Source organism: Apteryx rowi, unplaced genomic scaffold, assembly GCF_003343035.1.
Source record: "Apteryx rowi isolate R43461 unplaced genomic scaffold, aptRow1 scaffold_614, whole genome shotgun sequence".
In the NCBI taxonomy this organism is placed as follows: domain Eukaryota; kingdom Metazoa; phylum Chordata; class Aves; order Apterygiformes; family Apterygidae; genus Apteryx; species Apteryx rowi.
In genome coordinates, this window is record NW_020450888.1 from 126019 (window position 1) to 144930 (window position 18912).

The 18912-nt window shown below is 41.4% G+C and overlaps 1 protein-coding gene across 1 annotated transcript in view; it reads right to left on the bottom strand.

Annotated features, from left to right (window-relative positions):
* Positions 1 to 17995, bottom strand: part of KIT (KIT proto-oncogene receptor tyrosine kinase) — a 34239-nt gene extending 16244 nt beyond the window's left edge. Inside the window, exons 1-7 of the mRNA XM_026083758.1 lie at positions 17978 to 17995; positions 15122 to 15258; positions 12349 to 12508; positions 9248 to 9437; positions 8005 to 8120; positions 2047 to 2161; positions 578 to 771 (exon numbers count right to left, since the gene is read on the bottom strand). Coding sequence (XP_025939543.1) covers positions 578 to 771; positions 2047 to 2161; positions 8005 to 8120; positions 9248 to 9437; positions 12349 to 12508; positions 15122 to 15258; positions 17978 to 17987 — 922 coding nt within the window. The 5' untranslated portion in view covers positions 17988 to 17995. The remainder of the gene's footprint in view (positions 1 to 577; positions 772 to 2046; positions 2162 to 8004; positions 8121 to 9247; positions 9438 to 12348; positions 12509 to 15121; positions 15259 to 17977) is intronic.
* Between the last annotated feature and the right edge of the window lie 917 nt (positions 17996 to 18912).

The following is an 18912-nucleotide window of genomic DNA, read 5'->3' on the forward strand; positions in this document are numbered from 1 at the left end:
GGGTTGTAGTGTTTTTTTATTTTTGCAAACCCACAAATATTGCTATGAATGACAAAACCCTTAAGCACTTTTGCAGTATGATGTTGTTGCTTCTTTTACAAGACCAGGGCCTCTGGGCTCCAGTCAAGACTGAGACTCCATGTTCCCGAGACATTGTAAAAAACAGAAAAAAATGCAGTCTTTCCTTGAAAGAGCTGATGGCCTAAACAGTCACGACAGACAAAGACAGGAAAAGAAAAAGGCAGAGAGAGATAAAGTAACCCACTGTAATGCTGTAGGTGGTTTATCTCTGTGCTAGATCACACTGCAGACAGAAGAAAACCAGCTAACAGTCATGCTGCAGCTTTGGAGCAGTTAACAGACTATACCACGGTATTTATTGAAAAATGAAAAGTAATGCATTGACAGTAAGAAAATGTAGTTTAATATGTTATCATGCACTCAGACACAGTACCATAAGCTTTATTATGGCAAAGGTAACACACTGAAAGTATTAATTCTCTTATGATGGAAAGAGCTGAATGGCACCAACATTAACTGTGGTTTATGCTGTAGTCTCATTCGCTCTAGCCATTACCTTTAATAGCAAAGTTGAAAAAAGCCGAGCTTTTGTCCCCGTTGCTGGAGGCCTCACAGCACACGGTGCCAGTGCTCCTGAACATGCTGACGTTAATGGTGCTCTCAACCAGAATTCTTTCAAAGGACGGCACTGAGGAATTTGTGTAACTGATTTTCACATCCATGGGGGATACTGCTGGTGAATCAAAACACCTGGGAGAAACAACACTGACAATTACCTGCTCTGAATTACTATCTGGAATGAATGACAGGTCTCGCTGTTAAGTTAGATAGTCCCTGCCTGATCATCAGCTGAATAAGCAACACCGCTCCACAAAAGGACTGAGCTGAAAATCTTATCCCCAACACTTAGCCTAGTCAGAATGTCTTATTCTCTTCTGTGCAGTGGGTGAAATCGATACATACATCAAACCTGGCCCAAATGGACACCACAAGTCTTTGCATTCTCCTTTGGCTAGCAACACCTACAGGTCTGCAAGCCCATGATGGCCTTTGCACTGTCGAACCTGCATCTTCAGCTCTAGTTTCAAGCAGTTGTGATCCTCTCCTACTCTTGAAGACTTGCCCCAAGCATTGTTTTATTACAGCGCAAAATATCCATGACTTACATGCAGCACCACTACGCTTATATGTGGCCAGAAAACAGCCAGTTTTGTTCTTTCAAGCTGTTGCCCACCACCTTTTTTCCTAAGAAACAGTCCATGAACTAGTTAAAAGTATGCAATCTTCTTTTTTAAAGTAACAACTATATGAGCACACAGTTAAGATAAAAACTGTACTGTCTACATAAAAAACAAGGAAAATAAAAATTATTTTAGGCATAAGATAAATTACGTAGGTGGGAAATCTGTGACTTGCTAGTATGAGATCTATGCCCACAGTGGAAGTCAAAGAAAATCTTAAAACATGCTTCACAAATATTCACTTCACAATGAAACTCTACAGTCTTTTTGGAAACCTGGTAACTAGACATCAGGTTTTAGTCTTAATAATTCCAGACTTGTTTACCCTGTCATATGCATGTGAATAGAAATCTAATTACTTTGTGTCTTGAAAAATTATATCATTACACAATAAAACAAAAGATAACAGCCATATGCACAAGTGATTCTGCAACTGTCATTCCATGAATTACATACAAAATGTGTGTCAGGTGGGGCCAAGCTGATATAAACCTTTCAAAGTCTGCTGGTGTACAGCAGAGAGAAAGTTTGGCTTTTGCTTTTCCACAGCAGAAAATGTTGATTATTCCCCCCTTCAAGGGGTGAATGCAACGGGGAGTAATGAAGCATACTCCTCCTTTCCCCTCAAACCACTGTAAACAATGCAATACCTGAAATGATAAAAACAGTGACGCAACATTTGAACATACCTGTTACCAAGTTATTTTACATTCTTAGTTTTAAATTATAAACTGGGTGTGTGACATCTAGAACAATTTCTGGAGACTCTGGTTACTTAACTCACCTCTGTTCAGTTCCTGGGCAAAAATACCAATATATGGCAGGGGCTGGGAAGCCAGTTGCTACGCACTGGAGAATATCATTGCTAAGTATATCCAAAGTGAGAATCTCTGGTTTTGCTGCAATAAACACAAATGATAGTCATATATTAGGGGAATAGAAAATTTGCATTGCCACTTGTTCTTCACCTCAGCAACTTGTGTGCATTACCATCCATGGGATTACTCAAGTGAACTGAGTTTTACATGTTCAAGGGTGTCTGGGCCTGAACTGTCTCATCTGTGTCATTGCTGCTAGCAGTGACTATCTGCAAATTTGTGAAAATATATTCAAATTCTTATACTGAATGCTTGGTTGGATTTCAGAAGAATACTTTACCTCCACTATATATTTGGTTTGATAGAAGTCCCTAAAACAGCAAAGGCAGGAGTTTAATATACCAAAGAAGTTTGTGTTGTTGAACGATAATGCAGTTCCAGTTCCTGTGTCAGATGACTTTACTAATATGTATAAAGGACAGTTTCTTCACAGTTGTAAGTGTACTAAATCTGTCAAACCACATCTCCCCYACATCTGCCCTTTTTATTAAACACTATCACCACAGCCAGAAAAGGAACTGCAGTGCAACGCAACTAGCACTTATACAGATGTCAGAAACACGCTACATGTTCCCACAGTCATGGCCCGTCCCTGTCCCCACGGTGGTGCCCGATGCCGGGGCTGACCCATGTCCCGGTAAAATACCACTCTGTAAATGCCTGACTGGCTAAGTTTTTGAAACATTGCACATTCAGGAAGCTAATATTTGGAAGAATATATTGGCTTTCTAAACTATAATTCATGATTGCTCTGTGAGTTTACAAAACAACTCAGTCAGCTGATTCCCCACTGGTGACGGGACGCTCTGCTGTGCTGCGCTGGTACTATTGCTGCACTTGTTTTAGGAGCTGCTGTTTTGAGTAAGGCAGGAAAACAGAGCAATAAAACAGACTTAACAGACATTAGTCCTCTGTCACAGACCTCTATAAAAAAACAAGTGGACCAACAACACAGTTTGCCGAATACTAGGAAGATTTATTTCACAGAGAACTTGAATTAGAGGCCTGATTTCCCATACCTATCTTAGATTCCTTTCAAATTATGAAAAAGATATTAATGGAAGAACCAGACTATATTCCAAAGATATTGCTCAACTGACAGGTACAGATTAAAAGCTCATTATCAGTTAATAGGAATTTACAAAAATGTAGGACCAACTTCTAATGTCCTGGAAAGTTGTGGAGCTGCACTGACTACAGTGGAGAAAAGCAGATTTACCTCAGATAGAAGCTGCATACAGACTTGTGTGCACTGCACATGAGTTTTCAATGAAAATTCTACTTGCTGATTAAATTGRAGGCAATAAAACACACATATATTCTCAATCATGTACCATCTACGCATGACTCATGTTACAGGAACCGAATGTTCTTTCATTTCTAAATCTGCATGCTGTGTTTTATGCAAACCATCAAAAAACAAACATAGTTGCAAAATGTTGAGATGGATTTTCAACGCTACTCATTTGGTGCAGGACTTTTTGATAATGCACAATGTGAGAGTTCATGGAATAGATGTTCTTCAACTTTCTGAAACTCAGTTAAAAATGGCTGAATTCTGAAATTTTAATTAGCTTGTCTAATATCCACATATAAAGAATTCCTTTAGGTATGTGCTGTGTAATAGGCAATGTAACAATCCAACTTTACTCAAGAAATGAGAGAAATTAAAAGCCAAATATGAGAGAAAAATGAACACTAAGCCATGGGAAAAATATCATGCCAGATTTGGGCTGCATCTAACATCTGACTTTGAGTGAACGAAACCAAAATGCCCACATTAGTCAGACACTTTTCCGCTGCAAAAACCAAGCACAATAAAAGCCTGTTGGCACAGTCCTAACAAGGGACCCGAGAGCGAGCGCGTCTCGTGGACATGGGTCCACACGTCAAACCTGCTAGATGGGAGCCAGCCCCGACCAGCATACGGCCTGCTCCCGCTCGCCAGCCCCAGAGTGGAGCGCATTAGCACAAACGCGGTGCCACACTAATGCAGCTGATGTGGCTCCTGCTTTGGAGCTGGCTCRCGTCCAGCCAGGCTGGAACACGGGCAGAGAGAGCTTAGCGTTGGTTGAAATAACGTGGATGTGGACGTGTCCTACTGAACACAGCAGCCGGCGGAGATGAGAGGCTGCGTGTGGTTAGTGCCTCCAGGAAGCCCCGCGATGGAGCGGCTCGGTGACAGAGGACCGCGCAAACAGTGTCCGTCTGTGCCTTCGGGGCATGGGAAGCTGCTCTGCAGAAACCTTGTGAGAGCAGCTGCCCTGAGACCAGTTTCACTGGTGCCAGCCCTTGTGAGGGGCTCTGATGTGGTGATAAGCACGATTAGCCTCTCCCCGTCGCTCTCTCTAGCTTCCCTGGCTAAGAGAAGTTAAGGGATGTATTTTCACTTGTAGCAGCAAAGAGCCCACTGAGCCATTACTCAAACGAAAGGAGGAGGCTGCTACTACGGTCAGCCCAACCAGTGCCATGGGCTGGCTCAGGCCACGTGCAATTTGCTGCACCTGCACCAGCAGTGGGGACTCGTCCTCCTTCAGCGAGCGTAGGTGCCCCAGGCTGAGCGGGAGCAAAGACAGGCTAGCGTTGGCAACCAGAGGTGCAAAGCTGTCACTAAATGATCTTCTCTGAAAGAGATTTTACTGTGCTGGGTTTTACGATTTTCACTGTCTAATTATCCCTGGTATTAGACAGGCTCTTAATGACTATTCATTGCTTACTGCTCTGGCTTTAACCCTTTAAATATTTAATGTTGCATTAAATTGCTCGGTATATATGCATATTCTCTTTCATAATCAGGCATTAGATGTCTTAAACCTCTAATTTCATTAAGTTTATTAACTGCTTCTCAGTGTTTATTGATGTTGAGTCTGAATGAAGCAAAGAGGATTTATAAGAGGCTGCTCCTATTTTAATTCAATGCTCTGTACGATAACATTGTTGATTTAATTATTTTTTATTATCAATTTCCTTTTTTTCATCATTAGCATAGGAAAATAAGTGTCTAAAAAGTAACATTTAATTGCTCTTGTCTACCATTACAGTCAAAGAGATGCGGCTTTCTTCCTGGAGCAACATTTTCTGGATTGGAATGAATCTTTTTATAATATCATGGTGACTTTGCATATGTTCTCTATATATTCCAATGACAGGAAAAATGTTGAGTTTGGCTTCAGGTGATCTGTAATATTGCTGTTTTTCTCTTTGCAGCACGAGCCTGAACTGCATAGATAATATTTTGTTGACTGTAATTAAGCCCAGATATTATTTTGCACTAAACTCGCATGCTAGTTTGAAGATTCCTCCACTAATTGCTAGATGCATTGTAGCTTGCCACTCTGGAGATTTCTACAATTCTTAATTGCTCTCAGTTCAGAATGCTGTTTGTCAGGTTGTAATTTTATTTTTGGCTCCTAATTTTAGAACTCCTTCCTTACTTACTTTATGTCACATTTACTGTGACTAACTACTTTTTTTTTTTTTTTTGCAATTTAGTATTGTTTCAGATTAGCATATGCAACTGCTAAAGGTATTTAAATTGAAGGCAAGTACTTCTGCACAAGACTTCAGCAACTGCTTCAGCATCGATTTTTGTTTATGTGAAGATAGTCTCTTCCTGATTACGAATCCTGTTCTACCTGTTTGATTATCTTCTGCTGACTACTTGCCAAAGCCAGATGTGTAAACATCAGAAGCCACATCCCGGCAATTTATGCAAAATCCCCACTGACTACAATACCAGGTCAGAACACACAATTAGATCAGTATCTGACACACCCAAACATGATTTGCCTTTGGCTGTTACTCTGCTATTTCAAATAATATGCTGTGTTGTTATGCTGTTTGTGTTTCGTACCTAAATGATGAGCATTGTATGAGCCACTGAAAACAGGAGGATTTTTTTTTAAAAACAAAACACTAGAAGGATCAATCTATTTCACCCCCTTTTTCAAAACTAAAAAATATTTGCAGTAGTTTAGTTAAAATGCCAAAAGAAACTTTTTTTTGAGTCAAGAGCATCAAATTACCCATTTTAGCAATATCTGTAATCCATCCAGGGATGCAGTGCATGGTCACCAGGGCTCTACTGAGATGGCTAAAGTCCTCCCTGCCTTTCAGGACTGAGCCCTTACTACTTATAAGACCAGTAGTTGAAGGAAGAAGGAAGGAGATGTGAATACTGCTGCTTGTCAGCACAAACCATTCAGGAGGACTAATTCATTTATGCTCTCTCCCGCCTTGGCTGTTCTGCCGCACCATGCTGTTCCTAGCCTGGTTTGCTAACCATGACCCACAGGGATTGTCAGCTTTTATCAATTAGCAGATTCCTAAAAAGTGGCAACAAGGAGCTGTGCACAGAGAACTGATACCTGAGGATGGAAAAACTGCTTTTCTTGGTTATCCTCCCCAGACCGCACCCAGGCAGCCTGCAGAGCCTGGGAGAGCTGACAGACAGACTGCAAACCATCCGCAGCGCTCAGCACCCACAGCCCTTGCTGCATGAACACATATGATGCCACAAGGCAGAAAACACCATCCAGCCTCATGGGAACTGGTAGCTCACTGGCAACTTGCAATTCCTCTCATTCCTTCCCAGGAATTAAACTTTATGCTCACCAATTTGCTCCTCCAGTCTGTTAAGACAGTGGAATACCCCTTGTGACTGTGACCCACACTTATCCTCGGTGGTGAAGGGTATCTGAGGCCAGTGCCAGTGCCCTCATCTCAAAAATCACAGATAAGAAATGGAAAAGGCACAGCAATACAAATGAGTACATTCACAGATCAAGGAAGAAATGCCATATTCCAAAAAGAGCCTGAGTGTTTCTAGCCCCAAACTATAGCATTGCAAATGGTGACACTACAAATATCACGTTAGTGATAAATGGGAAGAATTCAGAAATTAATACTTAGAATTTAGTGCATTTGTGGAAGTCTCAACAATCCTCTGCATAATCTCATACCCAGAGAAGGATATATTGCTGCTGAAGTGTAACAACATAGAACTATATTTGCGGCATATTCACTCATTTCCTATACAGTTCCTAATGCTGGGTTTGAAAGCATCGCTGCCTGCCTCACCTTAGTTTCTCCAGCTTGCTTGCAGTCCCCTCCTGATCTAATTTTTCTTAAGCTTGCCCTTTAGCAGCTACCAATATTTGTCTGGTGAGAGCATGAAATTCTCTTATGGGATGGCTTTTCTAAGGACGGAGATTCCTAAAGGTTTCATTTAATTTATTTTGAAGTTTAGCTTTTGTATTGAAGAATGCTGTTTGGAATTGAGACTGACGCTCCTTTTTTAAAAGCGTGTCCTAAAGATGACAGCCTGCACATTTCTCAAGCTATGCAGACTTCTCTAAAATAATGTAGATCTATATTATTGTATAGATGTATTCAGATGCCAAAAGGCACAAGTGAATAATTCTCCTGACAAGCTTTCAAATTCTGCATACAACTCAAACAAATTAAAGACAATTAATAGCTTAACTCGGCTGCCAAAAATACAAATTATATATCTAATCCCTGTATATCTTGTTCTACCTTAAATTATCAAAGGTTTATGGTACATGCTTATTTTTGAGACTTTCTGGGTGCTACAGTTTTTTCCTATATAAACTATCTATCTGCTCTCCAGTAACCGCTGGAACATACTTGCTATAATGTAAGGTCATGCTGGGTAGTAGGCGGATCTGTGTGAGTACTCCACATTTTTATATCCTGACATTTAAATAGTTTTACAATGCGTGCTTCACGTCAGACATCGTCTCATATGCTGAACCACACTGTGACATCTTGTGCATACATTATGTTGTATAAAATACAATGACTGTGATAATGAAATATTTCAGACTGTTCACTTTACTTACTTTTCACATAGACATTGAATGTTACAGAGGAGCTGGCATCAGAATTGGACACAAAGAATGTGTAAATGCCTCCTTCTGTTCCTTTTAATCGGGTAAGGTGAAGTTCACTTGTGTAGCTGCAAAGAAGAAATTAAGCATTACTGATGCTCATAATGTGTGGTGAACATATCAGCCCAGGGTATTCCCACAGAGGAAGCTAAGATGTGAACTATTAGTGTGCTGCCTCCTGCACACACCGTCCATGTAGACACTCTTACTATACATTATGGCTGTGTTTGTTCTACAGCGTAGAAGAAGTTTTCCCGTATCTAAGGTCCAGATGTGTGGGCTGACTATGTCACAGCTCAGTACCAGGCTGGGACTCCATGCACATGCCACCTTCTCTTCCTTTACTTGCTGAAGGGGGAACCTAGACACACAACCCAGGCCACACGTGCTAGGTGCTCCACTGGACTTCTGGAGGACCAGGGCTGAGAAGAGAACTAGAGTGCACAGCAGAAATAAAAGCACAACCTTTTGTCCAGAGCACAATGCCCTGGTGGTGGAGTGAGTCTCCACACATGAATAACTTCAAATTTGCATTTTTGCTTATTAGGCAGCAATGTCATCCTGTAGAGAAGTCATGATGTACATGGCACATCAGTCCCTCAAATGGTGTGGTTAGTTTAATGCTGTTCCAAATCTAAGTTAGCTGACTTCGCACCACACTTAATGTGGTAAGGCACACAAACTACAAGATCTTTTAAAATTAAACCTTGGCATTGTACACCCAGATGCACAAAGAGGGAACCAAGCACAAGGAGAGACCAAATCTCTGCACAAACCTTGGGGCATGCATGACGGATGCCGGGACTGCACCCAGTTGGGTGCAGAAGAGTAACACAGGCACTGCTCAGGCACAGAATATACATACAGGCCACAAAGGGCATACTTACGCCTGCCCTAACGAGCATCCACGCTGCCAACCACACTCAGACAGCACCAGGAGCTGATCCTGGGCCAAAGACCCGAATGGGGCCCTCTAACACACACTGGCTCAGACCCTGTGGCACATCTTTGTGCCTCTTCCCCCGCGTCCGAAGCATTTCTCTGGCACGTCATTCCCTGTGTCTCAAACTGAGGAGGAAGGGAGTGGGGGAAGGAATTACAGCTTTTTCTCCTTCTCCACTTTCATCTTTCCAGAGCAGAGTCTAGTTTGCTGTTCCCAAGTGAAATCAATAGCACTTACAATCATTCTTATTACCTGTTATTGCCCGCAGTCTTGAATCTGACATAATGATCCGATGAATTCTGCAATGTTTCATTCATGTACATCCACACTTCCTCCTTTGGCTTTGGATATGCCTCATATTCAACTGTCAAATTTCCATTTTGTCCTGCATTTATATCTATTGTGGTATTCATCGTTGCAAACAAACGGATAAATCCTTTAGCTGATGGCCATAATAGGGAAATAAAAAGAATATTAGAGCCATTTAGGATTGTCAGTACTCTAACCACATTTACACTACTTTAAGATCAGTGATCAAACATCCAGCTGTGAAACAGGAAACTTTTATCTAGGAAGCAGAACTTGAACTCTCACCTGCTATAACCAAGACCACTAGCTATATGTAGCAATGAGGCACAGAACTTAAAGCAGCCTTGAGTGCTTTAACAAAAATAATTCCATCTTCTGGTGATAAATATCCTTTATTTGCTTTTGGAAAAACGCAAGCACATGCTTGATTCTATTCCTGTATTTTAATTTTCCCCAAAATCAGAGCCACTGACTGTATGGTAGGAAAGAAACACTAAGAACAAAAGCAAGAGAGATTGATCATTTATGTCAATATACTAGAGCATTTAACATTTCTTTGTCAAGTGCAATTAAGAATGACATTACAAATGAAGCTATTAAAAACTGTAATTAGAGAAAAACGTGCTAAGTCCATAGGGCTATATACCAATTGTCTTAAACTAAGGCATTTCTGTTCATCTACTGCTGGGTCTTAATTTTTTATTTGGCAGATGCCATTTATCACCGTGTACTTTCATTCCAAAATATCATGTGGAGCAACACCCTTATTGCAGTGGGTTTAATTTCATTAATAAGCTTCAGTCTTAGCTTATTTGAAAGACAAATTTTTCAGTCCTACACAAATTCCCTGGAATTACCAGTTTGACAGGCAGATTGGAGCTAAAGGGAAACACGTTCACTGGGAGAACTTGAATTTAGACCAAAAGTCAATCTCAGCTCTCTGCCTCTTTCCACTTTCTAGTAATCAAACTGCTGTGGCCAGCTAGTCACCTCAGCTCATGAAAACTACAGCCAGCAGGCCTTGGTGAAAGCACATAGAGTTGGCAGAGCACTTGAAAGGTGCTTCAGAGGAGGAAGGAAAACGTTAACCCACAGCAGGCAGGTATGGTCTAAAAAACCTCTCTATCATTAAAAAAGAATAAAGGTTTAAAATCTGGAAACATATGATCTTCAGTTCCTTTTCAGACCTCTTTTCTATTTTCTGTATAAACAATGAATCTCCCATCAAACCTAAATCAAGATTGTAACCAAGAGCCTACAAATAAAATTTTATGATCATGCTATCAGTCCCCAAAACAGAATTTTAGAAATTGCTTATGGTTAGATCAACCAGCTGTTAAAAAAAGAATTATGAAATTTATCACAATACCCATTATTTCTCATAAACCTTTTGGCTAACATTAAAGCCACAGTCATTTAGAATCTGATACAATCTCAAGGATATCTCCCATATGTTCTGTATACCACTTTCCATGATTCTGGGAGCTGGCACAGTTAAGATAAATATAGTCAATTTGACAATGAACAGTGAAAGGAGTAAAGAGAGATGGTTTATTTTATTTTAGGCCAAACTTAAGAGGGTTGTGGGAGACAATTCTCATGAAAACGAAAGGTTTCAGTTTTTCTCTGGTATTTTTAATTAAATAGAAACTTTGTAATTCACTAAATACAAAATTGTTAATGCATTTTCTACTTTTTATAATGCTACACTCATTATATTTTAGTCATCAGACTTTCCAAAGTGACTCCTTTTTTCAAACCACATTAGCATACGCAGTAGTATTATACGCAGTAGTATATACGCAGTAGTCAATTCTTCACTTGTAGTGAAGAACTCCACTTATAATAGCAGCTTTCATATTATTCCCCTTGGAGAAAAGATTTTCTTTAATACTTAACACTGTTTCACTATCTTACACATGAATTCAGTCTCTCCTGTAACAAATGAGGAAAACATCACCAATGGTATGAGCCTCAGCCCCTCCAATGGTGTAGTACTCAAAGCACTTAACTGCACTCAAACCTCTGAAGCTGCGCTGAAGATCTGACCCACGTAAGTCAGATGTATCTATTTTCTTGAAGTTACTTGGGAAAGCCAAACAAGCAATCTTGAAGGAATATTTGTGCAACAGAAGAACAGTTTTGAAAAGGAAAAGAATACAAGGACCACCACACAAAGAAACCCAGCAGTTTCACAGCTACACTTCCCTCAGCTTCTAGGTCCTTGGAAGGAAAGGAGCTGAAATTGTTTTAGCCAGTTACACAGACTTGCTCAGAAGTATCTAATTAAGTACATCAGTATGTTCCCAATTGGTTTAGCAAATTAGCACTTTTTGGCGGCTTTAATATTTAAAACGCAGTGTGTGTCATACAAGTTAATACATAGCAGGGAGGTCCAAATGAGTCTGTTATTAAACACGAAGAGGAAGGGAGTTTGCTCTTTGTTAAGGAACATAATCCAAAACCGATGGAAGCGATGACTAGCGGACTTACCACCGTGGTGAGCACTGGAGCAATTGCATGCTGCCTGCGCATACTGCAATGTTGCTCACAGTATTATTTTAAATAGAGATAAATATACAGCTTCTCCTACATAAAAATCACTGACATGTCGATGTCAGCGAAATTTCCCATGCTTAGCATGCAGGTATTCAAGACACACTTTGTGCTTGTGCTGCCAAATTACTTAAGCATAGGGATAATACCAGGCAAAGGTAAATTACTTGCTTCATTAAGACAGGATTAAATTTATAATTAAACCAGGAAGGATGACACAAACCAGAGAGATGGAAACACTGTTAGGTGGTTCTTCCAATATCACATTCCATTAGCATGCAAGGGGGTACAGAATTTAAGGCAGTCATACACACCACAGCACTTGCTGCAGCATCCCAGTACAGTACCAGTCAGCAATAATCTTTTAACAAGCAACTTCACCAGTTCAGGTTTTCGGAAAGGAAAGACAGGGAAAGGAAGGCTACCCAGTATTCTCATTTTCCACCTCCCACTCTTAGAAATGTTACATTTCTCCAAAAACTATTTACCTAGTGCTTTCAAGGTTACTGTGGCATTGGTTTTTCCAAAAGGGTTTTCTGCTTGGCATGTGAATTCTCCAGAATCATTAACTCCCACTGAACGGATGTTCAATGTTAATTTCCTTTCGTATCCATAATCACCCAAATTTCTGCTTTTGCTTGTAACAATCTGTCGGTAAAAAACAATTAACATCTAAAATACTGTGTATGCAGCATCTTTCCTAGATAAAATAAAAATAGAAGTAATTATAACTTCACTATATTAATATTCATAACTTTAAACCGGAATAATAAGCCATCATGACAAACCTGTCACTAGAATCTCTCCATGCAAAACATGTACATGATCAGCTCTCTTTGAGAGATAACATCCTTTCCTAAGCAGTATGCCCTCCCCTTATTCTTTATTGTTTTTCCTCCTCAAAATCTACTCTAAAGCATTCATTTTGCTGCATTTTACTAACTAACTGTCCAACCTACCACCTGGCTTTTTAAGGCATGGAGCTTCTATTTGCACTAACAATGCTTCCAGCTGTAGGGCTTGATGCAAGATGACCACTGTGCGTTGACTTTGATAACGTTCAGAAGCTACAGCTAACATAAAAAGTGGCTGTAATCCTGCATCACTCAAGCAGGGTGTAAAGTCACAAAATTCTCCAATGGTTGTAATGGTTCCCAGGGAATTACAAGGGAGACAGGCTGAGTTTTAAACTGGGTCATTCTATGTCACAGCTCCGCAGCGCTTCCCTCATTGCAAATACGCTGTAGGGAGGACTGCTGGCGACCTGCATTACATGGCCTCCTCGTTCTGGAACCCACTTTGCTTCTCAGTCCATGACAATTCAGATTTATTAACCCTACAGGCAACTGGAAATGTCCTTCTGTTTCCAAAGCAGTTAGTATAAGATGATTATGTCTATGTATGCATGCCAGAACTAAAGGAAAAATAAATGCTTTGAGCGCCTGACTTCAGTTTCTGTGAGAATGTTCAGTTTGGTTGGGAAGACGGATAAAGCTGCACTGATTAATACAAACACAGACCCGAATTTGTTATGATTTTTTAGTACTATTATTTCAAATCTTGGAGATGCCGAGAGGTTCTAGATAAATTTCACCTGCTCAACACAGTTTTGACTCCCTGTGAACTATAATAATCACAAACAGAAGTTTGTTTTGTATGGATGTGCTTGCTTGTTACAAGTCTCCTAATTTTTAAAAGCAGTGATAACTTCTATCATAACAGGAGAAAGTAAGGTTTTTTTTTTTTTACTTTGACCTATTCAGGACAAAACGTAATTCTGCTTCTATTTAAACATTATTTTTATGTATTCTGTTTCAGTACAAAATTTAATTTGATACTCGATATTTAAAAGATAGCATTACCTGCTATTTACCAGAAAGGACAGAAAGGTCAAACTTATTTGGTCAAAAATATTTTCCTTGTGGCTTCTACTCATAAAATGAAAAGTGATAAAGCATAAAAACTGAAGGGAATACCCCAATTTTACCATATTGTAACAAAGAAAAGGGGGTAAACAAGGAAAAAATAAAGTTTTCAAATGAAAGATTTATAGTTGACCTTGGCACAGGACCAAAAGCCCATCTGCAGGTCCCATGCTGCCTCCATGTCATTTAGACCTCTTTAAACCTTGGAGCTGCGAGGTGGGATTTCTCGAGCAACGAGCACTTAGCGAGAGCAGCTCTGCCAGAGCCAACGGATTAGCTAAGTATGGCATACCAAACCCAAGGGAACTGGTCTCCAGTTTGCTGTTTGCCTGAGGATATGTGATTTATCTGAACATCACAGTATCACAGAAGCCTTTTTTCCATACACATGTGGACTACAAATTATGTATTCCAGTCATTACCATTAACAGTAAAATACCGACCAATTAGCATGGGAACGTATATGGCAGGAGTTACTAACAAGTCTTCAGAGGGGCTTTTAATTCATTTAAATTTCATGGTATACCCAGAAGACTAAAAAGTATTCTTGCAAACAAACCAGTGTCTGCTGCTGTTTGGGCCCACTCCTATTGACTATTTTTCAATACAGAGTCTGCATTTCAAACACAGAACTGGCAGCACTCTGGGCGAGCAGGGCAGGGGATCTCCCTCTATCTCCCTTTTCTTCTGAGTAGCTACGCTGTTGGTAATAAACACTCCTGGAGTATTTAGCTTGCCAATAATTTAATTTGGTAATGTCAGACTAACTTAAGCTATCATTACAGACAGAAGCCAGTTCATTGGTTCATTTTTGAGAACTTTCGCAGTTAGTAAGGCACACCATGTAATTTAAGTGAATTAATCATTCCTGTGAATGCTTACTACTATTCCCGTCACATACAATCCCATGCTAATTAGCAGATATTTTACTGTTAATGATAACGACTAGAATGTGTAATTTGCAGTCCATGTGTTGTTATTTGCAGCTCCCATTGATTGCAATGTGATGTGTAGGCACTCCGTGCTTTCATATTCAGGCAGCCCCACAGAGGTCACCCAAACTTCACATTGAAAAGCCTGACTTTAATTTCTACAAGTTGGGAACAGCAGCCGGGCAGACACTGTCCCTCCCAGCCACGTTCAACAATGCTGGAAGTCCACCTGGGGCACAGGAAAGTTGTTGCTGGCCCCTCACCAGTCTGTAGGATGCTGAACTTAAGGAAAGAGCAAATTGAAACCAACCCAGTGTCAGGCATGCAAGATAGGCACGTGGATGTTTACAGGCACAGTCTGTACTGTGCTCTGGACCTTACAAGATGCAATTAAAGGAACTTACCCCACTTTTGTGAGAAATCCAACTTGCTTGTACGCTGCTGTCCACATCTGTGATTATGCATGTAGCTTCAAATTCTTCCCCTTCCTTGAGAAGCTTGTAGGTTTTGGATAAGGTAATGACTGGAAGAGTTTTGTGAACTGAAAAACAATTTAGAAGCGCATTACTTTTCATTACCTTCAGAGCTTCCAAGGGGGGAAAAAATCAACAGTCGTTAATTTTCCAATAAAATTCCAGACCTCCAAGAGGTATTCAAATTTCTTTAACAAATTACAAACACACTTCATAACAAGGACACTTCTGCTTCAATCTCCCTTCAAAGTATGCTTAAAGTTAGATAATACTTATTAGAGCTCAGCCACTTGCCTGAATAAACTTAAACAATATTGAACCATCAATGAGACCACTCATTCCATGACAGCTATTAAAGTATTGTACTCTGTAACTAAAAATGTAGTGACAAGCAGTCACTGAAGAACTGCAGCCTAAAATTAGCTGCAACTTCTAAGATATAAAATACTAAAGTGGATGCCACATACTGTCTGACAGGTACTGAAAAGTACCTGAAGGATAACCTTGAAGGCTTCTGTCCCTAGGGACAGTATGGGATTTTTGAGCACAGGAACAGCTCAGGGATTTCAGCATGCCAGCCTCTGAAAGCACCATGAACTCTGCTCATGATGGTCATTCACAGAGAGGCTGTGGTGGCCAGAGCCAAGACTGCCGACAAGGTCGTCACTCGAGATGTAGGTGGTTACAAGCAATCCAACAGAGCCTTCTGGGATATGCCACAAAACTAAAGCACTAGGGGCTTGCTATATCACTCTTCCACTTCATGGTGTCTTTTGGCAATAATCAAGTAGTGCCAGCTTACACTATTTGAGGATTGGGTAGCTACATGTCTCATCTCAGCAAAGCTCTTTTAGTTCTTCCTTTGTTCCTTCCACAGTTTGCTCGGTTGTTTTCTTAATCCTTTCTTCAAATTTTCCTCATTTATGAGACTCCAATTTTGTTCTAGTAGAACTGAACTTCCCACTAGGGATTTTATGCAAGAAGGATCACTTTCAAACTGCAAATGCAACAGATTGAAATAAGGCATTTGAGACTCTCTTCCTGCCTCTGACATATAATTTGGAGTTATCTCAGGTAAACTAGTTAAAACTTAGGAAAGTGCCATGCTTCTCAGCCATTCATATTTTAACAACATTTTCCTCATTTGGCTACAAGAGGCTTTGGAATACAACAAAGAAACATGTTTGCTCTCTTCAGACATAAATGCTCACATAAAATCACACTCCAGGCATTCAGCAGTACCCGAGAGACACGAGGAAGCCGGTGCAGATGTGCACTGTGTCCTCACCCACCAGCCACACATAAGGACAGTCACAAAGCCTCAGAGAGCCTCGTTGTTTGGAGAAGGGCTGGACATGAACACTCTCTCTGTCACAAAACCAGGGCTGGTGTATGTCTGAAGGGGACAGGCCTTGTTCTGGTCCCCATTTCATGGATACATGTTCTGTAATTCTGCACCAGAAGCTCGGGCATTGGGATCTAAGTGCCACGGTTATGATTATAAAAATACTACCTTACAAAAGTGAACCCAGTCTCCAACATAACTAAGTCATCAGCTGAGAAAAGATGGAGTTTTACCTGGTGAACTCAAGGAGGTTTTAACTCTGCAGCACGGTAATTACAACACTGAGGGTGACAACGTTGTGGTACTGTTTTACTGCTGATAATCTTCAGCAAACTCTTCCAGTTACTGCACACTTCCCACAAAATGGAGAACATGGAGAGCACGCCCAGGGTGCAGGTCCTGCATGCAACCGACTGCTGCCTACGGTCAGGGGGCTGACGGATGCCAACTCATCACCCTCCCATTTGAAGTCACCATTGTATTGAGCAAGTACAGACTTTATCCAGTAAAAAAAGTTCAATAGCCCAGTACTACAACTGCATTCCCCCATGTTAGAGAAAAGACAGTTATGTCAGTCAACTGTTAAACTGTCTCTCTCTCTTTGACCATCCCTGAAAAAACACTTGAAAACAAACTTGTTACAAAACCAACACCAGAGACAACAAAACTGACTTGATCTTTTTTAGTCAAAAGATAATACCAGAGATACCTATAGTGCCTATAGTTCTCTTCCCATTAATTAAAACTTGCTATTATTCATTAAAACTTTCTATATTAGAATTCCCAAAACAGCAGGAGATTTCTTCAATTTGCCACAGCAAAAAAGCAGATCTGATGTAGGCTTCTCGCTCCCCATGCTACCCCCTATGTCAGACTTTCATTTCAACACAGAGAAACCTCAGCCGTGACAAAGTGGCCGGACAAGCAGAAACGAACTTGCAGCAAACCAAAGCACCAGACACGTACCCTGCACGTGGAAAGGTAAGGGAGACTCTCCCTCAACAGCTCACTACGGCCTTTGCATCACGCTCACGCATTAGTGGGGACACGCTCCTAACAACGCAAGCGGTAAGTTAATTTAAAGGGCCCAAGAGCTACAGGGAGAATAAACTCATTTCCTTGCCTCGGTGGAAACACCGAGCTAGCCTGGCTTGCTAAACTGCTCCCTCCACTCCTCTCCTGAGTATTTATACAGTGGATTAGCAACACACAACATAAACGTATGCTCCAAACTGCTCAAAACAAAACCTGTCTTCAACACACTTGGCAGCCAGGAGTTGGGCTGCTTCTCCTTCCCAAACCCACTCACCACCCTGCCCTAGGGCACAGGGACCACAAGGTCAAATCTGAGGTCTCGACAACAAGCTCCACCAAGCAAAGGGACGGGGCAGAGGTAAGCGGTACGTTTGGCAGCCCGACCGGCAACGCCCTCCTCATCATACCTGGCCACATGCTTGCTGTTGCAGCTGTCTTCACCCAGCAAGACCAAGGCAAACAAGGGGCCTCGTGCTCCCCCACGCTCTGCCTCTCGGCCAAATCTCTCTTCCTTAATGCCTGTCATCACTTCCTCCTGCTGGCACTCTTGGGCAACGGACACGAGAGCCAGGCACCCAAATCTACAGCCTTGGCTGCACAAACCTCTCCAAACTGCAGGAGCATGGCTTTCTCCTCAGGGTCTAACAGCGCAATCTGCATTTCTTACATGGGGAAAGGAACGCCTCAAAGTCCCCATGGATGGGAAACAAAAGCGATCATGGCCGACCCTGCCCAACACGGCCACGGCACAAGTCTCAGGGGACAACCTGCTCTCCCACGCCACTTGTCCACCACAAGCTTCCTAATCCCACCGCTCTCCCCCGCACATCCCCAAACGGCCACAGATGCCACAAAGCACTCCCCTGGTTTGGAAACAGAGCTGCCCTTTAGGAGGAGAAGAATCCAAAGGCCCCCACAGGACATCATCAGCTCCAGCCTCCCCAGGGACAGCAGTGCTAGGGCAGGACACAACACGAACCATCTGTTCACAGCACCTGCCATCACCTTCCTTTGCTCAAAAGCCATGCCCGTCTACCCGGTGGTGACTGTCAGGTGTTACCTGGCCTCACGTTCAGGAAAATATGTTCCGAAATCTTCTCCACTCCGTTCTGCTTTGCCAAGCACTGGTAGCACCCCTTGAACGACCTCTGTACGTTCTTTATAATGATGCCTTTCTGGGGATTGGGAATGAACGTCATGTTCTTGGGGAGGGGTTTGCCATCACATTTTCTCAGTGTGAAATTTGCCACATCTGGATCTGTTAATGGGCACACCAGCAGGATGTCACTGTCTTCTTTTCCATATATCAGAGAATCAACAAGGAAGAGCACATTTGGATCTG